The following is a 27,098-nucleotide window of genomic DNA, read 5'->3' on the forward strand; positions in this document are numbered from 1 at the left end:
TCGGTACAGAATGTGCCGAGGAGGAAGACGAACATCATTACTAAATGCAAATCGTGAGCGTGGCATGCCCGTTCGTCGATCGATCCAGTTTGCACACGATTGTCCCACGCGCCAAGCGACGGCCGATGCGAGACAAGCGAGCCGAGCGAGCCAAGCAGCGTGCGTAATGTCGTTTAAACGTTTAGGGTTGGCGCGCGTTAACGGGGTGAGAATCGGCCGTCACCACTACCATCACCATCACCATCACCATCACTACGCCAACGTCGTACAGTTCGACACGCGCCTCGTTGGACAGCCGATCAGCTTTTTTTTCCTCTTCGTCGCATTTTAATAACCTTGCTTTCCTACTACCTTTCTTTCTCTTTTTTTTCTAATTATTCCGTTACGTGGGCGTTTCTGAGAAAAAAAGAATGAATGAGAAAGAGAGAGGAGAAATAAAGAGAGAGGAGAGATAAAGAGAGAGGAGAGAGAAAGAGAGAGAGAGAGAGAGAAAGAGAGAGAGAGAGAGAGAGAGAGAGATAGTAACAATAAGATACTTTACTTAAGCTCCGTCAACATCGACGACGTTATTGCTTAAAATTAGACGAAAGATATTTTCTTTAACTTTGTTCCAGTGGTTTCGATAACAAGACCGAAGTTGATACGAAATATATTAAAATACCTTTTTACAAGAGAAACTTTAACAACATATTAAATGTGTACAAGATGCTTTGTAAAATTGGATAAGAACAATTATTAATTATATTATTTATACGATCATTTCCAATAACAATGCTTCCCTCCATCTTGAAGAGCTTTTCTTTATATTCGAAATAGTCGATCCATATCGAAGCAAAGTCAACCTACTACCCTAAAATGCATTCTTGTTCTCTCACTCGACATTCGAGCAAAACTCCCATAACAATCGCCGTGTAATTCGATTCGATATCGAGAATTAGAGTTATGATTCCATAGGAATAATATACCAGCAGGTCTTACTGTGATCGCACAACGTCCCGGCACGTGCGGATCTCCCATAAGCGCCGCTCGTCCAATTATAATGCGCGATTTGATACACGTTGCCTTTCTCGTAGATCGACGACGACGACTCAATCCACTGAGATTTCCTCGTCCACCCTCGACCTATCTAAAGTCATTGTGTATCTGATTTTCTCTCTTTCCTTCTTTATATCAATAATATAATTTTCTTACAAAAGTATAATGTCAATTTATAATCATAAGAATTATCAAAATAACTTTCTTCTTCAAAGAAATATCAATTTTTATTTAAATTGATAATTTATAATAGAATCAAAAAATAATACCTAAGATGCATTTAAATCTTTGATTTATCGAACAAAATTTTACGATAAAGTTATCTTGCTGATCTTAAAATTAACCAAAGTTTCATATCATAATCTGATTCGAAGCAGAAAAATTGTGCCAGTAGATAATGACCAACGATGTTACAAAGCCAAGCGATAATTCATTTCTCGCTGGCAGATCGTCCGTCAATTTCTTTGGATCTTTTTTCTCAAAGCGAATGGTTGGACGTGCGTTCACGTACGTACGTATAAGCCCATTCTTTTTCTATAGGTTAGCCCTCCTACGGCGACACGAGCAGTCACGTGTCGATGGCACCCCCCACCCATTTTCGACCACCGCCCACCCGCACCGTTCACAGGAGCCCTCGCTAACCCCTTTGTCACCAAGCTGCCCACTTTAGACACCCCTGAAAGAACCACCCTGTTACGACCTACCCTCGTCACCTCCGCAACGAGTTCTCTCTTTTCTCTTCCTCTTTCTCTTTCTCTCTCTCTCTCTCTCTCTCTCTCTCTCTCTCACACATTTTTTCTCTTTCTTATTCATTCTTTGTTTTCTACCGATATGCAGCACGTTTACGTGTTGGAAGCTTTAATAAAAACCTACTTACTTTAAGAGAAGCGAAGATTCTTTCTCTCTCTCTCTCTCTCTCTCTCTCTCTCTCTCTCTCTCCGTCTTTTTCTTTTATACATTAATTCTCTTTTTCATTTTTATTTCTATTATTTCTATATCTTTATCTCTGCGTGCAATGAATTGGTACTATTTTTATAACATTGAAATAAATGTTATCTACCTACATATATCTCATGCAGATAGCATAACACTGATAAAAAAGATATTCTAAATAGAAAAAAAAGAATTTAGATTGAACATATATGTGTAAAGAGTTGTATAAATTTAAGATGGAAAATTTAGAATATTTTAATTACGATTATTAAGAACTTTCTTGTCTCCCTAAAGTCCTAACGAGCTGACGTTCGTCCATTTGCATTTTACTTGCGACCCGAAAACTCATTGTGAAATTCGAACAAAGAAACGATGAGTAAAGGGTTGCGCGTTGTTATCATCTATCCATCGCAGCTGATGAAGAAAAGGAAAAAGAGGTAGAGGAGAAGAAATAAAAGAGAAAGCATGACGATGAGAGAATGAAAGAAGAAATAAAACAATAAGAAGAAGAAAGCAAAGAAATGCGAAAGGGTCCAGGATTCATTCGCAAACGACAGTTTGTCTCGTGCTGGTTTACTCTTTGGGGGTGAAAGCAGTTCTGACGATAATTTTCTCGCTTACAGTTACACAAAACGATAAGCTATGTCGCGGACAGAGGAGCTCGTTCAGATGGCGGAAAAGTGGAGGACCGAAGTGAGGGAGATGCAAGCAGCGAAGAAAAGAGGAGGAAGAGGAGAAACGGTCGGACGGTCACCGTCGCAGTTGGGAAAATATGTACAGCAATTCGGACGAACGAAAAGAGTGTGAGAGACAGAGAGAGAAAGAGAGAGAGAGAGAGAGAGAGAGAGAGAGAGAGAGCTCTGGTGAACTTTAATATTACAAAAAGTTGTAATCTGACGGGCGGTGATACCTGAAGCGTAAACCTCGGGCCATCCAATTTATAAAAATAACGATGAAATTACTGTTGCGTGAAGTGTAGCATCACGCAGGACACCGATGTAGCCAGCAGCTAGCAGCATTTGCAGCAACGATGGTAACGTTGCATCGTGCAAAAGGATGACGTTCGTTCCATGGCCGAGTGTTGGTGAGAGGTAGCTGCTGAAAACGCGGACGCACGAATATGCGAGAGAAAGAGAAATAGAGAGGGAGAGAGAAAAAGAGAGAGAGAGAGAGAGATGTGCGCGTTTTGTCCATCATCGACACGGTGAATCGTCCAGAGGGGTGAGAAGGATGAAGGGGTGGAAGGGAAGAGGAGAGAAGGGTACATAGGGACTGGCGGGAATGAAATTGATGTTTTAGTCTTCTCTACTACGCGTTTTACGTTCGAAAAAATATGCGCACTGGTACGTAAGCTAATCGGTGGCAATAACGAAATCTCGAATCCGATTAATTAAAACGGCCGGATACGCGAGCAGGCTCGAGAAAACGAGCTTTTCAAGTTCTTTCGAACGTTGCTATCGGTGAAGTATCGTCTACGTCGTCTCTTTTCCTATCTTTTCTTTCTTTCTTTTCTCTTTCTCTTTCTTCCACTATCTATCTTCTATCTTCTCTTTTTCTTTTTTAATTTTTTCTCTTTCCCTTTCTCTATCTCTCATTTCGCCGTCAGTGCTGCTCGCACATCAGGACTGTATTTAAACGTACACCTTCTGTCGCTCTTCCAAGAACCACTTTTCGGAATAAACGTCGGCAAAACGAAATTAACTTTTTCTCACTACGTTCCAATGCAATCGACTTCACCGGCAACGAGAAAGACTTATTGCTCATCGTTGGGTTTAAGTTCGGAAGAAAAATCGATATTAAATCGGTGAAGATAATTAACAAACTAAAACTCGTACTTCTTCTCTTTAGTTAGAATACGTTAGAAATTCTAAACGTTTTTACTCGAATGATTATTTTCAGGAATATATTTTTAATCTTTAAAAACGAAAGTTAATTTATCTCTTTAAAAAATTTACAATTGAGAGGACACCACCAAGAGCAAGAAATAAAAAACTTGAAACCTTAATGGAAAACGTTTGACGTGGCCGATCACGTCGGGAGGAGCAATCGAGATTCGAGATCCTTGTCACTTTATTAGATCACGATGAATCAGAGGACGTCGCGATTTTCGCTCAACATCGACCATTCTCAGAAAAGGGTCGGTCCTACCCAACATCGTTCTCCACCACCCTTACCTATGCAATCCTCATCGGTCTGATGCTAACAATGTTTGCAGATATATTGTATCTCACGCATCACTTGGTCCGCAAATTGTTTTATAAACAGATTATAGCTACAGCCGGGTCGCTACTACCGTAACGCCGGTAATATACTCCGGCCATCCTCTCAACCCCTCTTTCTCATCCCTTTCTCCCTCCTTCTATCTCTCTTTCTCTCTCGTTTTCTCTTCTGGCATACGCGCGGATTTCCTCTCGTTTCAACCTCGACGATGGTAGCAGCCTTCATCAAATTCTTGATGCAATAAAGGAGAGAAATTCGCGTGACCTCAGAGAGACTCTCATATATCGTCACGACGAATCGCGGAAATAGCGCAACGAGTGACCCGGAAGAAGCCACGTTTCCGAATTTCTAGGCTATGAATGCGAACGCGGTTTAGTTTCCGTTAGCCCAGAAATTGGGATAGATTCTCAATCGATCGTATATCTGTTCGGAAGATCGATTCGAAGTAAAAATAACTCGTTACTTCTTCGTAAAAGCATTGTTCTGGAACAAAACCTGATCCCTTACATATTTTCATTTTTTATATTCTATAAGCACAATCATTTCATTTGTTATTCCTAATATCTCCAATGTAATTATATCTTTAAAGAATACATTGTTTTTTTTCTTTTCTTTTCTTTTTTATTAAATCTCTTGCAAATTATAATTCTTTTTAATCGAAGAAAGATCTCTGAATGAAAAAGTTATAAAAGACACATTAAAAAGTCATAGCAATACCCTATCTGAAGGATCGAATGTTTAGGGGTGGCTCGAATTTCTACATTCGAGAAATGGGAAAATCCCAGTGAATCAGTGATCTTGGCTCATTGGCTCGATAATAGCGGTTAGCCGCTACCCGAAGCGGAACACCGGCCCTTATTGTGGTGAACCTGAGGCTTAATGGCCTGTGACCCGGACCAATGCTATTGCAACGTGCATCCGGACACATAAGTGTAGGAGAAGAGACCATCGTGTTTCGCTATCGCCGTCGTTTTCATCGTCGTTTTCGTTGTCGTAGTCGTCGTAGTCGTCGTAGTCCTCCTCGTTGACGGGAGGAGAATCGCGAAGCGAAAACTTAGTTATTCCTGCTGCGACGGAAGACCTAACGTTCCCGGCGCCGCGACGCGCCTGCCAGGCGTCTCCGGTCGCGTGGCTTTATAGTCCCGCATAACCTCCCCCTTAAATTTGAAATGCTTCGAAACCCCATTGCGTCTTTTCTTCGGCTGGCTCCACTCCCAACATCTTTCGTGAATTTTCACAAGGTTTCTTCCGTCGAGGACTCTTCCATCTTGATCTCTCAGTTTATATCGCTTTCAGATATGCTGGTTTTATAATTGAAAAATATAAAACAAAAAAGAAATATTTTTCTTCTTTTTCGTTTGTCACTTAAAGTATGTCGAATAGACACATAGTTTTGAATATTGATGTAAATTCAAACGAATCGTTTATATGTTCAAGAATGAAAAAATTGATACATCGATATTTGTCACGTATAATCCAATATCTTAAAGAAACCAAACCGATCGATAAGCTTTTACACGAGAACTCGGTAGATGCCACGCAAGGAAAATACGATTAAAAGAGGGAGACGCACGTCGTATGACTACAACCCACGAGAGATGCCCCGCACGATTACCTACCCAATTTCAAATATAATTTTCTTGTTAACTGTAAAATCCAATAATTTTTAATGATGACTAACCCGGTCATAGTCGTTCTTTTCTCTTCTTTCTTTACAAACTCCTACCTTCCTTCCTCTCTTTCTCTTTCGTTTGCTCTTTTCAATGATAATGAAGAACGTAGTAAAAGAGAAATGAACAGCAAAAAAGGTAAAAAAAAAAGATAGAGATAGAGGTGAAAAGGACGAAAGGTCACGAGAAAGCATAAAAAGTAGTAACTGACTTAACCAACTCTCAGCTCTTTCTCACTTATTTTGCGAACTCGACGTAACACGATTCCTGTAGCATTTCTGTTTTTCTCTTTCACTCTCTTTCTCTTTCTTCTTGACTTTTTCAAAAAGATATCGTATACAGTAGCCGTGCGTTCTGTTTCTCTATCTTTCGTTTCCTTTTTTCGTTCATTAAAGCCTTTCTCTGCATTTCACCCTAGTAAAGAGAGAAAGATCTGGCCATAAACTGGCCTGCCCTTTGTTTTTTGCGCAGTCCTTCCAATTATACTCAAATAAAAGGGCGCGGGGCACTCTCCTTTCCTCGATCTCCTATCGATGTTCCTCCTCCTTGCTTCGTTCTACCCTTATTCTTGCATTGCCATCGAAAGCTCTCACAATCAGCGCTGATTCTTGAGTGGGAAGTTTCATAGGCGGAGCTTCAGCGTCTACGTTGAACCAGTAGATATGGTTATAGCGTTGTTGGCAAATGAGTTTCGCTCGAGAAGAGATGCCCACCTACTTGATAGGTTCTCCTCTTAAGATCTTATATGAATTTATAAAGGAAGATCTTTAACTCGAAAATTCTAATTTGAGAATTTATATTAGATATATAGAACACATAAAAAATCATATAAAGAATAATTTTCTTTTCGGCTTAAATTTTAAATTGGAATCACCACTTGAAGTTTTCTTAATTTCTCTTTTTTTGAAATTAACTTTCTAAAAATCTATTTATACTATAAAACAATAAAAGATTATTATAAGGTGAATAAAGTCATTTTTATTGTGAATTCTTCCTTCGGTACCTCAACGACTCAACTTTGTCGATCTCAGTTTCTCAGGTCCCTCAACGACATAATGATATTTTAGTTCAATTATAAAATGGCAATCTTCGGTTGAAACGATTCAATCCTCAAGAACCGACATTTATTCCAAATCATTATCGTGATGGTAACGTCACCACTACACTCCTCAAATTTCGCATTAAGTGGATCCTATTCACTAGGAGCAGCCTCCTTCTACTTGTTTTCCTCCTACTCCTTATTCTCCTTCTTCTTCTTCTTCCTTATTCTTCTTCATCGGCAATTATTATTATACTTTCCCATCCAAGTCGATACGCTGCGACGCATCGGGCTACTGCGGAAGAGAATAATGGGGGCATCCTGATGCAGGAGGTTAAAAGGAAGGAGAATGGTAGTAGGAGAGGGAGTGAGGAAGCAAAAGAGGAGAAGGGTAGATCGTTCTACCTTGGTCCAGGATCTAGTGGTGAGGGAGCCAGTGCCCTCCTCTTCTATGCGCCTCGCTGACTACAGACCACGGAGTTGAATCAATTAAAGTTTAATCCGGAACTGGGATCGAAGGAAACGCTAGGCTCCTCTCACCCTTCCTCCTCGCACCCCCGTTTCTTCCGTTACCCTCGTTGTACCGACCTTCTCTTTCTCTCTCTTTCTTTCTCTTTCTCTCACTCATTCTTTCTCTTGCTTATTTTTTCTATTCTCTCTCTTTCCTTCTTCTTCTCCTTCGACGTTACCCACCACCCCCTTAAGAGAGCCGTAGGGATATTGTGCGAGCTACGAGCTTGGCAATGACGGAAACGGGGAGACAAGGATAGCTTGAAGGAAAGAATATATATATATATATATATATATATATATATATATATATATATATAGACAGACAGACAGACAGATAAGAGTGAAAGAGAAAGAGAAAGAGAAGTTAGAGAAGAAGGCAAAGTATGGTCTAGTAGGGTGCCGTTTCTACGGGACGAAAAATGGGGAGACAGAATGGGGATAGAAAGGGCCCTCCAAAACTGTATCGTTTACGTGAGGGTCTTCGATCACAATAGGGGATTCGCAACGAGCGGAAAGAATAGTTATCCGTAATATGGGGCGACGCGTGCTGATGAGTCGAGCCGGAAGTTTCGATCGCTCGTCCCGTCGAGAATATCGAAGACATCTACCCTCGTTAAAAACGATCTACGATCGTTCGCAATCTCGTTGTTCCTGTCGTTCTTGTCACGCGATTTTCTTTATTCAACATACCGATCGAACATTCGTTATATTAATGGAATATTCTTTAACAAAGAGATTATTTCAAATTAAAAAGTTATACGATATTTATACAAAAGAGATTAAATTTATCATTTAATCTAAAAGAATATTAACGATCTATGATTTTCGAAAAGTTTGATTGATCTTTAAGTTACTTGGATTATTAATACCTAACGTGAACGATCGTATAAACAAAAAACACTGAATTAATCTCGTAAAACGTTACGGCAAGCGGTCATCCATAGAGCGAACGTGAGATCCTTTTTAATCGGATAACCCCGCGGCACGCACTCCGAACGATCGAAAGTGCACCCACTCGACATCCACTTTCTCGGTCGTTGACTTTTTGTTCTTCCCTGTATTTCTCTCTTCTCTCTCTCTCTCTCTCTCTCTCTTTCTCTCTTTTCCTCTTCTTCTTCCTCTCGCTTCTATACTCTTCGAACAATGGACGTCAAGCTTAGAGAATGCGTCCGTGTCCGCCCCGTTTACCTGCAAATGCTTCGAGCACGGTGTAGTCGCTGACCCGCACGGTAATCTCTCATTTTTGCTCGGGACAAAAGCACACTAAATCTTATTGTTCTTTCGCCGGTAATTAAGGGGTGGGAGGGAGTATAGGTAAGAGAAAGAGATGAAGATGCTGAAGGAGAAAGAGAAAGAGAGAGAGAAAAGAATAAAATGACGAAGATGCGACGAGTAGAGTGAAGCGGTTTTCTGAATTAGTTCACAATTGTTCTTCATTTTGCTATACTTTTTCTCTTTTGCATCTTTCGATTTTACCTTACTCTCATCTTAGCCTTCGTACACATAATAAATAAGATTCCCGACAAGATTTCTTTCTTTATTTCATGATTATGTTTACGCTCAACCGCCCGCGTAGAATTAATGAAAGAAAAATTGTGCGACAAAGATTGTGACATGCGGAAATAAAAGGAGAAATACTCAGAGAAAAATAAAATTATTTCTACAACGATTAACATTATAATTACGTTCAATCGATTTCTTCCTATTTGATACTCATCAGATAAGAATTAATCGTTATAACTATGAGCAATCGTATACATATCTACATATGTGAGCGCCTTGTATTATCGATCGAGTCTTTTATCTCATGAACATCATTGGTTCCTTAATGACATTCTCATTTTATCGTTCGTATTTCATAAGGTAATCTCTCAATAATGTTACTATCAATGTCGTACAAGCGATATTGTATATTTATAATTTTGTTTTATTATCGATACTTCGAATAAATAATCTTTCGATTGAAAGATCATTAAACAAAAATTATTAAAAATTTCACCTACTTTTACATAATAAATACGTTATCGTACGGGCATAATTATCTTCTAATTTATTATTAATAAAAATTGACATATTTGATATTTTTTGGCAAAATTCTAAATAAAGCGTCGATTTCTTTGTCTCAAAAACCGTAATGCTTTGTACTTTTTAAGATAAGGTCGACGTTCGGATCTCGTTTCGTGGATGGAGTGTAGAAAAGTTGCGATTGCAAAAACTTGTCTGGTCTTCGAGACAAAAGAAACAACTTCGATGTATTTGGAAGTAGCTAGAGATTCTGACTTCTTCTCCTTCTCTTTCTTTCTTTCTCTCTCTCTCTCTCTCTCCTTCTTTCTCCCTGTTTCTCTGTTTCTCTTTCTCTCTTTCCACTCTCGTTCCGATTTTATTCGCAGCTTCCACCTATTTTCCCATCCTTCAGAGAAACTTTCGAACGATGAATCGCGACTGTATCTCGTACTTAGAAACTACGTGCTCTTCACTCCGCGCATCATCGCCGTAAACTTTGTTCAAGTTAATCGAGATATCGTGGGAGCTTAAAAGCAAAAAATAAATCCTTGAACAAGCATCCATTGAATGATTCCTTTATCCCATAATGCGGAGAAAGAACTTCCTTGAATAAGAACGAGATTATTAAACTCGATTAAAAATTATAATATAAAAAATTATGGATTAAATGTTAAAAATGAATTTCTCAGTACATACACTTTTGGGAGGATTTTACTAATTTGTAATAAATAATCTATTTACTTTCGTAGAATACCCAATAAAGTCATATATGATAAATGAATTTTTATCACTGAGAATTGTATGTAATGGAATAATAAAATAATGGAAAAAGTGAAGATTGATAACTTCATGATTTCTCATGGATAATTTTTCAAATGAAGAGAGAATTTACATATCTCCGATCGTTTCTGTAATCTCGTTGCTGACAAATCTTTCTTCTTTTCTTCCATCTAACGAAAATCGGCTACAACTGACGATTCACGTGATCGCAAAAAGTTAATTTGCATATTCGGAACCTTCCGTAGAACGGAAATTCTTCGGACAGAGCCGTTCATCGAGCATGACGAAGCATCGATGCAATTTCTGATCGTACCCGTTTTTGATCGAAAGATTCGTCTCGTTCTCCGCGTTTGAATCTAAATAAAATAGATATATGGAAAATTTTTCAGTGTAACGATTTTCCAAACGTTAAAAGAGTTAATAAATATTCTATCGTTTAACCCTAAAAATAATCTTTTCGAAGTTTTACAAAAATTATGAAATTACAAAGAAGACATCGTTCGAAGTTTTACAAAAATTATGAAATTACAAAGAGGACATCGTTCATTTGAAAGCAACAAAAAAATATCCAACGATACTCGCATAATCGAAAGATATCTTTGGAAGGGATGAACAGATTTATCTTCCACACGTTCATCCTAAAAATCTCTGTCCTCCCTGCTCATAGACTACCATCGTCCGTTTATCAAATAGCTTCAGTTAATCCGGTTACAAGCAATCCGGGAATGGTGGAAGACGAGCAACTACTGTGCAAAGAGATAGAGAGACAGAAAGAAAGAGAGAGAGAGAGAGAGAGAGAAAGAGATAGAGGGGAAAAGAGTAAGAGAGAGAAAGGACAGTGGCGACTGATTGCAATGTGTAATGATGGGACGAGGGGTGAGCAGTAGCCTGGAAGTAAGTAAAAATTTTAAATTTAGTTACAGCTCGCGTGCCCACGCCCCTCTCTCATCCCCATGTTGTATCCTCATCGACTCAGAAAATGTCGCTTGATACTAAACAAGATGAGTCAGCGACAAAGATTTGCTATTGGCAAGAATCGCTTCGATGTAGGTTAGTGATATCCTACCTGATTCATATCATTGAATTCATCTTTTATCCTGTACTCATCAATTTTGTAGATATTTATCAATAGATATTCATAAAAAGAAACCGAATTGATATCCATCTATTGTTCCTTATTAAACTTAATGTAAATTTAATTAGAATGATATAATAAAGAGTACCATTTGATGATATTTATTTAATAGTATGTAAATTTTAATAAGTATTACCATATTTTCTATTGATTTCGCACATCGTTGATCCAAAAACAAAAAGGTAATTCTCAACAGGGATAAAATGTAAAAAGAAAAAGAAGAAAAAAGATCTCGTGGAAAACATGGAAGGGCGAATAGAAGAGGTATCGGAAAAAGTAGGAAGGGAAAAAGAATGACGGGACGAAGAAATGGAAGGGAGGTGTGTGGCTGATCGGCTCGAATAAAGTTTGGGTTGCTTCCTATCCAAGGGTTCACGATACTTTCTCTTTCCTTTTCTTCTTCTTATACTCACATATATACTAATACACGAGTCGAGTTATTCGTACACGACTAAAACTAAGCGATCAACAACCAGATTATTAGAGTATTAGAACTTGTCTCATAACTCACGAACCTAATGGCCTTTGACCCGGCTGCGATGGCGAATCGGCGCTCGCGTGTTCCGTATTGCATTTGACACGACGGAGAATCTATGAGAATCGTTCGAATTACACTCCTCTTAGCCTCTCCCCCTTTTCTTCGAAATCATTCTCGTTTCCGCAAGAAATTGTTGTCCCGATGATATCGGTCAGATTTTTTTCTTTCTACTCCCCTCGAGCTTTCGGCAATTGTTGTTTCAATCTTATAGATTCCATGAGTTTGAGTTATGACCAAATGAATTATTACCAAGCTAACGATGAAATTTATGAAGTTATATATTTCTAATATTACATTCACATAATAATATATTCCGTTTACTGATATTGAGTCTACGTTTCTTATTAACTTCTTTATTTTTCGAAAAGAGAAATAAAAAAATCTTCATACCTATAGCGTAACATAACGTTCGAAAAGTCTGTCGATAAAAGTTTTCATTCGTACGATGAGAACAGATTTTCTCTTTCCAGTATTTCTCGATTTCCCGAATTACGACGAAATCCAAATAGTTTTTCAACATCGTCGAGAGAGTTTCGGTCTCAGAAGTAACTCAAGCATTTTTTTGACGAATGAACGGTAGGAAAAAACTAGAATATATTTTCGATAGGTGGTCAGCCGTAGATCTTTCGTCGAGAAGAGAGAGAAAGAGAGAGAGAAAGTGTGTGTGAGAGAGAGAGAGAGAGAGAGATAAGGATAAAGAAAAAGAGAAAGAGAGGGTAAGAGAACAGCTGCAGCTTTAGAACGACAGAAAGGATGCCGTGAAGTTCCGCGAAGCTGACGCGGCCGATCTCGCATTAGGCGAGCGAATGCACACTCTCGCAACAGGATTGTTTTAATGCCATTTAAACTAATCGAATTAGAGAACGAACCGATGTGACGATACGGAACGATAAAAGAGGGTGTAGGAGGCAAAGACTGGATGGAAGAAGGGCTCAAAGAGGGTTGGGGGTGGAGGGTGGTGGTTGCGATGACGATGGTGGTGGTGCTGACGGCCGGGATGGATACGCAAAAGGGGGCGCGTGGATGTGCAACAACAACCTCCCGTCCTGCAAACTCCGCAGCTGCCAGGCACAGCACCCACTCGACCGGAAGTAACGCGACTACTGCCTACTACACGTCGCTCTCTGTCTCTCTTTTTCTTTATCAGCTTCCCTTACTAATACCACTATTCTCATCATACTTTTTTCATTCTTTCTTCCACTTAGGTACTATATTTATCTGTATATCTATCTCACTTCATTTATTTGTCTCTACTCATCATTGCATATCTCGTACCTTCTTTCTCTATTCTCGTTGCTCCTCTACTCATCCCTGTCATTTACATCCTCCAAGTCAATATACATTTATCGATTTTGTAAATAGATACTTGAATAGTTAAAATAATCTAAGAATCCATAATTTCTGTCTTGTGTTAAAAGGCAAAATGGAATAGCGTGATCTTCGATTTCTATCCATTGAGTTAATTAATAATTTTAATTAATGACGATGATAAGTAATCATGATTATTTTAATGTTTAAGCAGTAGAAATAAAATGATTCTATTTCCTATTTATTATTAAAATGACGAATAGAAATAACTTTTAAGAGAAAATAAATTTGAGGATAAACCGTAGATTAAGAGCAGTCACATTTTTAAGGAAAAATTTTGTATAAATAAATAAAAACGTGGAAAGGAAAAAAATCAGAATCGCGTGAAAAACATGTAGCTATTATGGAGGAGACTTTCAAATATAAAACGCAAGAATCGTAAAGTTCGTGTTTACGGTGACTACGTTCTCCCTCTTTTTTGCCTGTTCATTTTACATCGTATGTTTTTTGCGAGCTGTCAGGAACACGAGGATTTACACGCGTTCACACATCACGTACACGGTGACGGCGTGTGTTACCTAAATGCTAATTGCATATGTAATTCATTACCGCTTCGATGCGCATATAGGGACGCGCGCTCTCCCGCGCTCCTGGAAACGTCAGAAATTAAAAATCGCCGCGCATTTTCTCGCAATCGTAGTAAACTCTATATGGATGTGTGTGTGTGTGTATGTGCTTGCGTACATACGCAAAAGAGAAACGCAACGAGCATTTCACACCGTCGAATCGAATCGAATCATTTCTACTTCGCTGCTGACGCACGTGTTTGTCGTTCGTCAGGGGACGAGCTCGAAGCTCGCGCGTTATGCGAAATATTACTTCGCACCCTGAAATAATGACTTTTTTCTTCGAGATTTACAATTTAAGCTTGGATATTGTACGCGACGGTTCCACTTTATCTTGCGACTTATGATTTTTTTTTTTTTTTTTTTTTTTTTTTTTTTTTTTTTTTTTTTCTAGAAATCGCTGGAATAAAAGTCTTGGAATATTTCTTTGTTTTCTCGTAAAATTCGCATGACACGTTTCAAAAGAAAAATTTAAAGATAAATAAAAACTTTGTAGATTTAGAAGTATTTGTTTTTAATAAAAAAAAAATGTACGATATACTTTGAATTGATAAATCATAACGTATGATATAGATACTTCAGTTAAACGTTAGGACTACAATTAAATTATGTACAAGCTATGTCGAACATAATATGCCTATTGCTTATTATACGTTTCTCCTCTGTCCTCCCTCTTTCGCTGTACTCCACGTCACAGAATTGCGTACACCCCTATCCTTCATTAAATAGGTCTACGTACTCTTACTCCCGTAATACATACACGTCCGTCTGAAAGCAAATGATGATTATTATTATATTCGGAAAATGTAAGACACTTTTAGAATTATTTCCGACACTTCGTATACAGTGAAAACACATTAAATAATAACTTCGAATGATAACAACAAATTATAATATAAATGTATTCAATTTAATACATATACATTTTTTTTAAGTATATTACATATACTCGAAAATCGATTATTTAATATATTATAGTAACTCGTGATTTTTATCTGCAAATTGAATTCATAATAAAAACTATGATAAAAACTCTTATCGTTAAAGGAATTTAACAAATACTTTGATTAAATATATGCATACATATTTATATATTTCAATAGTCATCTACAAAGTAATTTCAACAATGATAAAAACGATATTAACAAATAGATGCGAAGGAACATTCTGTAATTAATAATTCGTTTACCCACAAATACCGTCCACTTAGTCGGTATTAAATAATAATACAAAATAATATAAAATCGTGGATCTCGAAGGGCATGTGTTAAATATAGAGAAAAAAAAAAAAAAAAAAAAAAAAAGAAAAAGAAAAAAAAAAAGGAAAAAAGAAAATCTATTCCTCGTGGAGTGGTTTACTGTATATACAAGATGGAATAGCGCAATGCGCATGTAACATCGCGCTGATCCAACCCTCCGAAAAAGCAACCCCCCTCGAATAGCCGGTTGCAACCCTCCTATCGGCATCGCTCCGCCCCGTACCACCACTCTTGGTGCACCCCAATACCCGTGCGCCGGTTTATAGTCGCCTATAGGACTGCAGCTTCTGCCTGGCGTTGCGAGCGCGTCGGCAACAAACCCACTGAGTTTCCTATCCCCGCTATCATTGTTCCTTTTCGCGAACGTTTCAAGAACTGAATGTACCTCCTCATCGTACTTGTATCCGTCCATTCCTCGATTCCTTCTTAACAATCCACCTTCCACTCCATCTACATATCTTGTACATGACATTAACTATCAACTATGGATCTATATATCTCGAAATCATCATTGATACCATTTTTTCTTGATTTTATTAATTTCTATGATAAATATATTTTAAAGTTGTCTCTATTATCTATCGTAGCTTTATATTTTAAATAATGGTTTGTTTTCGTTACTTCTTACTTCTTACTTCTTATTTTTACTTTTCGCGAATCGTTTCAATTTATTGATGGAAATTGATTGAAATCAAATTAAAATTAACGATCGTTACTTTTTTTGATAAAATGAGATGAAAAAATATTTTTAAAGGAGGATATGTTTTTCCTGAAATATATTATCTTTTCGTGTAAATGAATAGATAAGAGTAATATTATACTAAGAGATTTCATAAAAAAAATTTCGTGAAATGCTTAGGCGCAATGCGTAAATTCGCTAATTCGGGAAATGGAAAGAGAGCGAGCAGCAGAGGAGAGGTTCGGCTAAGCCGCTAATGAAAAGGAGTGTCATTTATTTTTTTTCTCAAAAGAACTACCAAAGTAGCCATAAATTAATGAGTCCGTCTAAATTATACTCCGTCATTTTGTAAGCATACAAAGAGACGTACGTAGTAATATGACAAAAAGGATTAATTATCAGGATTAATTAAGAACGTTAAATCTTTGCACTCATTTTGAAAATAGTTCGCTGGTAATTCGTTCTGTTAATTCATTTCAAAGGTACGCTAGTCTTACGCACACTTGACACGATTTCTACGTAATAACGCAACGTTCTACCTCCATATTATTTGATATATCCAAAAAGTAAAGATGTTTAACCATTTCGTATTTTTCGTTCTAGCTAAAAATACGACACTAAAGTCATAGTTTTATCATTTAAATGAAACCGTACAAATTAATTTCCCTTCACCGATGGTAAGCATTATCTCACAAAGTGTGATACATTATTACATGATATTAAAAAAAAAAAAGGAAAAAAAATAATTCTATCTTAGAGAAAAATTATTTTAAAATATTTAATCAATTATCCTAAAATTTAAATTAAAATAAAAGCTTCGATATACTTATATACAATAACGGATTACATTCAACCAAGCAAAGCTTTCTCTCTTCTCTAGAGAATCCATTTTCTTGATTCGTAGATCTCTCGTTTTCACTCTGAAATATTATGCGCGTCCAATACATTAGTGGAAAGTCTTTTCGAGTATTCGGCGCATCATACGATGTAGATGCCACCAAGGCATTAAGCTGAATATTACCGAGGAATATTTTAGCTTTTAGCTTCACGCTATACGTTTCGAAATACCGAGATGCATGCTCATTTCGAGATTATTTCCAACAACCTTGATGTAGTTCTTCGATAAAAAAAAATGTGATTGTCGTAGTTTATTTTGTATTGCGATAATAAACAAAGATAATATTATTTAATTAATAAGAAAATTACGAATCCTCGTGAATGTTGATCCTTGAGAATATATTTAAAATTGAATAAACAATACTTCTCTCAAAATATTTCATTTAGACATTTTAATTCGAATAATATATTTTTAACATAATGTTCAATCTAAGTTTATAATTTCTTTCTTCCAACGAATTCGCAGATTCAGTAAAACAGACAAACTGCAAAGTTAATGAAAATTACTTTCGTTCACATTATTCGCTTTTGCGAAAATAAATTATATAATTGTATGATTTTGCAATATCCTCCTTTTTTACAAGAGATCCTGCTAGACTTCTAATTTGATAAGAGCGAAGCATCTAAAGCAACTCGTTTGAATTAACAAACTTAAAAATATTACTATTCATTACCTAAATTACTTCTTTAATGACAATATACCGAACGATGTTTTATTAATCATGTTTATTTTTACTGGTCAGAAAAATTCAGAACAGTATTAAACCAATTATAAATAAATCATTTAAATTTATCTTTTTAAATCTTTTTAATATTGTTAGTACTTGCTTTTCATAAAGTAAAAGATCAAATTATCGATTTAAAATATCGCAATCGATATTTGCAAGTCTTACGTCACGTCCTTCTTTTTAGTCATTTATATTATTATTAAATTTATTTCTCGAATAATTGAATTGTACCTTTTACATTTATTTATAAAAATAATCATTACATTTTCCATATATTTTAATAATGCAACGATCTTCATCAATCATTATGAAAGTAAACTTTGTCGTAAAGATACGAGAATTCCGAACTCAGTTTCGACTTTCTAAATACATGAGCCCACATTGCGAACTCCACCCATCCAGAAATCTCGTGCGAATCTCAAAAGATATCTACGCGAGTGAGATGTAGGGAGATTCTTCCTCGAAACATCCATCTCCATCTCCAGGTCTTTCTCGCTCTCATTTCGGTTCCTGCACTACTTTGCCCAACCTCTTCTCTCGTTCGTGCTCTCGCCATGATCCACCGTGAAGAGGACACATCGACTTTAAACCTCAGCCAAGCAAGCAACCTACGGACCCTACTACGAGTCTCCTTTCATTAGTTGGAGTAGAGAACCAGCCAGCCAACCAACCTACCTACCAACTAACCATCCATCCAACCACCGCAACGACCTATCCACCATTACCAACACCGTCGTCGTCAGTGGCGGCACTACCACTAGCATCACCATCATTGCCAACGTTGAAAGGAGAGAGAGAGAGAGAGAGAGCGAATGAATAAGAGGGAAGGAAAGAGAGAGATGGAGGGAGAGAGAGAGAGAGAGAGAGAGAGAGAGAGAGAAAGAGACCGAGAGCTTCCATGATCCACTCTCGTTTCTGGCGCCCGGTTCCTGATCTTGCATGCGGTTGACTCGTTTTCAATGAATACAATGCCGAGACAGATCATATTGAATATGAAAACGGGAAATCAACGAGTGCTCCATCCCTCTTCCTTCCTACCCCTTTTCGAACCACCTCGTTCGTGTACCCATGCTTCCACCCCTCCCTCATTCTCCCTCTCTTTCTCTTCCGTTCTCTCACTCGCTCTTACTACGGACTAACCGTACCGACCGGAGACAGGATTTCCACAGGTTCGACTGTTCTTTGTCGAATTGAGCCAAAGAGAGACGCTAGAAAGAAACGAAAGAAGCTAAGAGAGAAAGAGAGAAAGAGGAAAAATTATATTACGTACGATCATCGAATACAATGAAAATCTAGTAAGTAATACTCAACAATGCTTTTAATCGATATATGCTAAATTAGTGTGAAAATTCTATCCGTTTTTTTCCTTTGTCTTTGTCGTTCTTCTCATTTTACTATGCATCTTGCATGCCTTTATTTGTTAGAATACTTCGTTTTGCACAAATCTTAATTTCGAATAAATAAAACTCTCTTTAATTTTGAATTCAGTTTTTCGCGTCAATTTACACGTTGTTTCGAGAGAATATTCGTATTATAAATATCAAGTAATCGTATCTTTTTCGGAAAGAAAACACATTAATCATATGCATTGACGAATTCATCGTTCCAGTTCCAATATTATTCCATATCTTTTTTATTACTTTCTTTTTTCTGTTTTCTTTAATCCTTTACCTGCTATGGATGCATATATGCGCCCAGCTAAGGTATTGGTTGTTTACTATTGTCTCATTTGTATGTCCCTAGCAATCGCATCCACGGGCAGCATATTGCTTACATGAAGCGCTTCAGCTTAGAACGGCTCGCAATCAAAAGGTTAATAGATCTTATCAAACGCGTAAATCCGTAGACGATAACGATCTTCTTTAACACATAGTAATAAGACCAATACGAAGAGATAAACTGGAATTGTTATGAGCTGAGATCGAGATAGGATTATTATACTAGTCTCGCGCGGTTTGTTTTATAAGCAGATCGAGAGTTCCCATTATTTCTCGAGTGAAATATTCATCTGTAACTATTTGTCGGCATGTTTACGCAAAATGCAAATATATGGTACATACACATATATATGTACATGTATATATATGTATATATATGTATATATATATATATATATATATATATATATAAACATATAACGTATATACGTATACGTATAAACTGCTGGAAATTCGCGCGCGCATCCTTTGTTTCGTTACGAACGAAAGGCCGCTCTGGGAACAAACGAGTGAGGGCTCGGAGTGTCTAGATATCCTTTAGCTCGAAGAGGAGAATGAGTCAACTGTTAACGACTTATCCCGGATTACGTTTTCCTTTGGCTCCCGCTCGCTCCCCATATTTCGTTCCCGTGGGCTCGCAGCAAATACACTTCGTTAGGCGATCCACTCTCCGTTGTTTTCGAGCGCAAGCAAACTATGCACTTTACCCTCTACACAACTAGTGCCTTTAACCCACTTACAGCCCTGTTCAGTATATACTCTATAGACACGTATTCACGGCCAAAGTCAACCAAAGTCGATTTTACTAGAGTCCCCAATTGTCGCTTGAACGTTAAAAATAAATTTTTCTTCAAAAGAACTATAATAATCTTTCTTCAACCATATAATCCGATTCTGACTAAAACATAAACGAAGTGTCGTGAACGTAGATGACGTATTTAAGTCAACGGGCTTTCTACTGTCATTACCTTTTCTCCTTTTTCTACGCAAAAGAAACAAAAATTCTAGGTCGGACCGATTAAACCATCCAAGGTAATTAGCTCCTCAGTTTTTCTTTTTTTTTCTTTTGGAAGTAATTCGTAATTAAAAATAAAGAAGGAAGTAAAAGGAGAAAGGTAAGATTGGAGCAGAAAAGACGAAACGGATTCGCATCTTTCGTATTCGACGGATGGTCGACTTTTCTTTTGGCTTCTCTTATTTCTCTTCTTCCTCCTCATCCGGTGGGAGTCAGAGGGCAAAGGCTGAGCCGTTCGCCCATTGCTGCCGTTGCTGCTGCTATTGCTACCGCAACTACAGCTCTTCTACTTCTCGGCAGCTCTTCAGCTCTCCGCGAGAGAGGAATCTCTCGACAGTCGCGCACAAAGCTTATTATGCCGGCATGCTTCGGTCTTCCTCTCTCCCTCTCTCTCTCTCTCTCTCTCTCTCTCTCTCTCTCTCTCATCTCTCTTACTCTTCAGCCTTGGAGGAGCACATGGACTCGTGCTCGTTCTGCCATGGTACAAGTTAAGTCGATGGCACTTGACGAACATCCTTCCTGTCTACATTCTCTTTCCTCTTCCATCCCTCCTCTTTCTTTTACTTCCTCTCTTCCTTCTCCTCTTCCTTCTCCTCTTCCTTCTCCTCTTCCTTCTCCTCTTCCTTCTCTTCCTTCATCTCCTTCTCCTTCTTCTTCTCTTCCTCATTCCATTCGTCTATCTACTCTATCGTCCCCCTCCCGCATTTCCCTCCTTCCAGCCACCCTTTTCTTCTTTCCGTCCCATCCTCTACACCAGCAGCTCCACTCGTTTGACCTGAAGAGCCTTCAAACCACCTGGCTTGCATTCTCGCGCTTACCCGACGTACGTCGCTTCATGCCGAATAACGTCAACGTCACTCGACCTCCTCCTCTTCCTACTCCTCTTTTTCCTCTTACTCTTCGTCTTCTTCTTCTTCAACATTGTCGACTACTTGACGACCGAATATCCGATTTTTCTCTTTCGCATGTTACACTCTTCGCCGAATTTCAGGATCCTTTTTACGTCCTCCGAATCCCCCGTTAGCTCCGGGTCCTCTTGATCCACGATTTTTCGATTTCTCTTTCTCGTGTTATTTCGTCGCTCCTTTTACATTTCATTTTCATAAAATTTTCGATAATTCATCACTCGTACATAAAAAGAAGAAATGAAATTGTTTAATAAGCTTTTAAAAATCTTAATCAATTTTTTTCCAGTACGCCTTATTAAATTACAATTTTTTCCTTAAAAAAATATACGAAAAATTTCGTTGAACATAGAATGGCAAATCAAATTTGAAATAACATTCTTTTTCTTTTCACGAACACGCTAACTTTCATCGCGTTCTAATTAAAGATTTACCTTCGACGTTCACGAAAGTTTGCTCAGAAATATCGCTCAAAGTACTGAATTTCATAATAACTATTATACTAACTGAATATGTAAGTACGGCAACGTGTTTTCATCGTAACTCAAATTCTTCGAATAATACTACGGCGATCGAGATGATCGAACGTAAATGTATTGAATATATCGAATGAATATAAATCCATACAAAAAAATCACTAAAAGATCTCTAAGGAAAAACATGCTGAAATGATTAGAAAAAATTTGTTAACTAAATATCTAAGCAATGATGTGTTAGTTCCTTTTCCATTCGTCGAACTATTTTCACCAGAGTCAAAGGGTGTTCAGGAAGAATATATTGAAGAAGAATAAAAAGAAGAAGAAAAAGAGATGGAGAGAAAAAATAAGGGCAAAAGATCGATCCGATATGCTCGAGGACGATGCTGCGACGGTGAGCTCCGTGGCTCGACTGATCGCCTTCTTCCTCGAAAAGCCTTATATAGGCTTCCCCGAATTTTGTGGTCCACTTAACTAGAAAACCTGGTGCTTATCCGACTCCGGAGCCGGTGCAAAATTACACGCTTCGGCTTATCAAGCCGTGAAACCGGTATTAAGCATCAGACGAACGAACGCGCGCCAACCAGGCAGCGGGTGCTCTTACACGCGCGCCTGCCGCTCGTGCACGCGCGCGGAGAGAAAAAGGTCTCTCCGGTTGCCGGCGCGGAGAATCACTCGGTCGAAGCTACCTTCTCACCATCAGCCTTAACCATCACTGGACCCAGAATGCATCGCTGATCTCCTTTACAACATTTACGATTGTCTTTCGATCTTTTCATTTATCTCGTCAATCACCTTTCATCTGATATTTTGATCTTGAAAGTCTTCTTCAAGAATCATATACATATATTTAATCGAAATCAATAGAAATTCTATTCAAACAATATAACGTCATTATTTCTCCTTATCTCGAAGAATTGTTTTGTCTTTTCTTTTAGATTATATCCTAAATTTAAAAACGTACTGTTTAAGTATTCTAATCGTGAGGTTCTTCATCAAGGTGGACTTGAAAACTCAACAATTAAATTTGTTTTCTTTGAATAAAACAATGATGATAACAGACGATATTTTCTACAAGTAAATAATGAAGATTCCCTTATAAGGAAGTATACTTAATAAGGAATCATTAATACTAAATAAGGGAATCATTAGTGCATTATAGTTCATGAACATTCAGTTACTCATGTTTGCTGCAATTACAAAAAATCGGTAATTGTGAAATGCAAACGTTAAAACATGTTTTACCTCTATCTTACCAAATAATTGTATACTTACTTTATAATTATGTAACGCAACGTATAGAACGTAATTATACCTCGTACTACGTTTGAGCTTTAATGTTTTATATACTTTTTTCTTACTATAGGCGTACGGAGAATTGAAAAGTTTATTACGAACAATAAGTTTTATATATCGCTCATGGTTTTACGCGGAATATTTCTTTATTGAAAATGTTTACAAATTCAATCGAGTCCATCTAATCGATTATCCGATTTTTTAATCGGATATATCGAGCCATACATTTTCTCTATTCTCCGGAGACTCGTTTAAATCTATACGTCGTATTTGTGACAAAGCAAACAAATAATTTCTCGAAATTTGTATAGTTGGATCATTTAAGTTTACTCGATTTTCATGAATCCATCCAACGAAACGATATTCGATAGGGAGCGTAATATGGTTTTGAATATAAAACATAAAAAGATAGACAGAAAGGAAAAAGAGAGAGAGAGAGAGAAAGAGAAATAGAGAGAGAAAGAGAGAGAGAGAGAGAGAAAGAGAGAGAGAAAGAGAGAGAGAGAGAGAGAGAGAGAGAGAAAGATTGAAAGAGGAAAAGAGTGTTGTATTACGTCGTGTACAGTTGTGTCGTTGTATCGTCACTCGTAGCATAGTTTCTGCCTAATGAGGCTGATTAATTACTCGCACGTTGAAGTTTTATTAATTGCTTCTATTCGCTCGTTCGACTCTTCGAGCGTTCATTATAACCTCCCCAGTAGCCGTTTTATTTCCAACGAATTGAAATTCGTTTTAAAAAGTAACGTCGGAATCGTTTAATTTAATTATTTTTCGTAAATCGAGATTAATCGCTCAATATTGGTTTTATCAATGAAATTTTTAATGCAACAAAATACGTGTATCTGACTTTTACCATAAATATTCATGATCCTCAAATAGAAAGAATGTTGAAAGACGATAAAACGTAAATATGATAAAAAAAAAATGTTGGAAGATAACAGAAGTTTCTCTTAGATATGATAAATAAATACGTGAACTAGACGTTAAAGTAATAGATATGATTTCATATAACGAAATGACCGTATGGTTTCAAAATACAGACGATGTAGAAGCGAAAACGTAAAAGGGGAGAAAAATAACGATAATGGCGATAAGGCGGATGAGAAAAAGGATAAGAGAAACAGATGGTGGAATTCTTTCTTCTTCGAGACTTCACCCCCTTCGAAACGATCCCTGCGATATCCTCGGCTTAGAAAAGATCCTCTCGTCCCGCAAAACTTGCTCCTTCATCGACGAATCTCTTACGACTGGCACTCGATCAAAGCCTGAGTCAACTTACAAGAAACAACAACATTGAAGAAGAAAGAACGAACAAGTACTTCGGTTTCAAATCTTTTGTTTTCAAATACTCAAAACATTAATGATAACCTTATAATAACTTACAACGAGAATGTATATAAGATTAAAAACCGAATGTTTTCTATTATTTATAATCATTCATATAGTAAACTATAAAACTGTTATGACAAATTGTTTTAATTTTAGACGTAATAGATATATTCTTAGTATCTCGTTAACTACCAATACATATCGATTCTATTTTTGAAAGTCTGTATCGTTGATGATTAAAATTAAAAAGTATAATTTATAGTTTTACCTTTCCTCAAAAAGCTACTTGTCATCATAGTATATCGTAATATTTTCCGCGTTCCTAAGCAATCATCTCTATGCTTCAACGGAGCGGCATATGTCAATGACGTAAAACCATGGAATGGAATTAGGCTCACTTAGGAGAAAATTGATGGCCATCCACGCGACACGTTGGAAACTCAGTTCTAATGTCGAAGAACGTGTCAACAACAGGGACGTTATTTTCCGACGGCGTGACTCGTGCTTTTCCTTTTCTTACGGCGTTCTTTTGTGTCGGACCGTTCCATGCTCGGCTTGGCCTGCGAAACGACATACGATATTCACGCATGCGTCAAAAAGAACGGCTAACAGTGAAAAGAAGGGGCAGGGGATAGCGGTGTTGCTGCTAGCGACGAGGACGTACAGAGACCAAAGAAGAGAGAGGGATGAAAAGGGAGAACGAGAGAAATAAAGACAGAGAGATAGAGAGAGACAGAGAGAAAGAGAGAGAGAAAGAGAGAGAAAAAGAGAAAGAGAGAAAGAGAGAAAGAGAAAAAGAGAGAAAGAGAAAAAGGCAGAAAGAGAACACGTACACGGAAAAGAGCGCGGCGAAAAGCTCGGGAAACGTGCGAAATGACGGCTGCGAAATTTCCAGGGAAAACAATTTGCCGCTCAAGACGACGAATCCCTTCTCCCTCTTTTTAACGCGAAAAGCACTCGAACTCCATAATGGAATTGTACGCGTCGCGGAGGGCTCTGACTTTCTCTCTCTTTTTCTCTTTCTTTCTTCTCTCTCTCTCTCTTTCTCTTTTTCTTTCTCTTTCTCTTTCTCTTTCGTTTTCCTTCCCCCTGATCTTTCTATTCGATGTACCGATCAGAGCGAAGCGACCTTTTCGATTTTTGGCCCCGGTTATTATTCGACAATGCACATGGCTTTCGTCTCGAGCGCTTTTTGCCGTGTTTAATGAGAGACGGAGCTTTGTGGTTCAAGTCCATTCCGCGAAAGACAATTAAGTTCAAAATCGTTTAGTAAATCTTAATTCGTTTCAGAAATTGCTGGTGAAATCGATCGTGCACAAGAAGCAACGGAAGAAAAAGAATTTGATGAATTTTGAAAAACAATTCACGAAAATATTTCGTACTTTCGAAGGTTATCAATATCGAGGTAATATATTAAAACGAATATTTGTTCTAAATACAAAAATACTCGTCGTGGAAGATACGAAATTCCTCAAATATTCGTAGATTGATCGGTAAATATTCCTTTTGGAACGAAATCATTCACGATAAGTGATGCATATAGCGAGTTGAACGGAGGTTCAACGCAACCCTTGGTTTCACGCATCGCTGTAGGACAGTGTAGATTCGTAACGTGAGAAACGAAACTCTCGCTTGCGTCACAGCATTGATTTCAACTGGACGAACAATACGCATCACAGTACGAGTACCCAGAAGTCCAATCGTCTCGCTCCCTCTCTCTCTCTCTCTCTCTCTCTCTCTTTCTCTCTGATCTCTACCCCTACGGTCCGTTCGCTTTTCGTGCGATCTAACCGTGGCGGTTGTGCGCGACGTCGAACAAGTCAAGCGTTCGGCACACAATGGAAGCAGCTTAAACGGCAGTAATTATATTTGCGGGTGAGTGTCGACCTGGATGGTGCGCCAGCTAGTAGTAGTCCAGTTGGTTGAGGAATGGGGGTTGGTTGGATACGTTGCCGACGTACGTGTATCGCTACCCCTCGCGAACAACACCACGAAATGTAGTTCTCTGTTTCTCTCTCTCTCTCTCTCTCTCTATCCTTCTCTCTCTCTTTCTCTCTCTTACTAGCAGCTACTGTTGATGGTGATGACTGTCAAGGGGCGAGAGGGGTTCAACGTAGAGGCGCCTCTAGCACGCTTGCTACGACATAGCACCACCTACATCAGTGGTTCTCCGATATATTCTATATGAACTTGTTATGAATTATTTGACTTATTCAAAGTTGAAAACATTTAGTAGACAGTTACCATTTGGATCAGAGATCTTTTTTCGAAGTACAATACTTATAAAGATCATAACAAGTTACAATTGTAATATATTATACATGTCTTGAACGTAGATTTCTCCTATCTCTCTCTCTCTCTCTCTCTCTCTCTATCTCTCTATCTCTCTTTCTCTCTCTCTCTTTAAGGAACTATTCTTCGATCCTGGTTTTCAATTCATTGTCGTTCGTCAGGACAATCTAATAAAGATACGTAGTATTAATAAAAGATTTCCGATAATTTTTGAATTATCTCAACCAACGAGATTCTTCCGATCGAATAATATACTTTGAAATTGTAAGATTAACGCTCTATTTATATCATAATATCCTTCCCATTCATTCATTTAATATGAAAATATTGAGAATCTCTGTGACTCGTGCGAGTCACGCGAACGTACTCGATCGTTCAAATTTTTCGCTTTCCTTCCGTATGCGTTATGACTAAAGCGAGAAAGAAAGAGAAAAAGAGAGAAAGAGGGAGAGGACAAGGGAGAGGGAGGGAGTAAGCTCGCGCGCACGCACCCCCGCGTCGTTATTAATGGTAATACAAATTTCAAGAGTCATCGAGCGCTCTTCAATCTGAATGCCTTCTGCTCGTGACGTCACACGAGTTCCTCTCAATATTTCTTCGCTCTTTCTCTTTCTTTCTCTTGGTATACAACTACGTTCCCGTTCCTCCCTCCGACCCTTTCTCTGTCACCAAAAGTTTGTTGTATGTTTTTATTCCCGATGAA

The 27,098-nt window shown here is 37.9% G+C and overlaps 1 protein-coding gene across 2 annotated transcripts in view; it reads right to left on the reverse strand.

The window, feature by feature from the left end:
• The window catches only part of LOC118444812 (ankyrin repeat and SAM domain-containing protein 1A), a 103,504-nt gene that overhangs the window by 7,703 nt on the left and 68,703 nt on the right, over positions 1 to 27,098 (reverse strand). Inside the window, exon 19 of one of the 2 annotated variants that reach the window (XM_085659791.1) lies at positions 24,605 to 24,663. The exons of the other annotated variant lie outside the window; for it this stretch is intronic. Coding sequence (XP_085515917.1) covers positions 24,620 to 24,663 — 44 coding nt within the window. The 3' untranslated portion in view covers positions 24,605 to 24,619. Of the gene's footprint in view, positions 1 to 24,604; positions 24,664 to 27,098 lie in introns of those variants that run through there. 2 annotated transcript variants of the gene reach the window in all.

This window comes from Vespa mandarinia, chromosome 10 (genome assembly GCF_050613455.1).
Source record: "Vespa mandarinia isolate Hongniang chromosome 10, ASM5061345v1, whole genome shotgun sequence".
Taxonomy (NCBI): domain Eukaryota; kingdom Metazoa; phylum Arthropoda; class Insecta; order Hymenoptera; family Vespidae; genus Vespa; species Vespa mandarinia.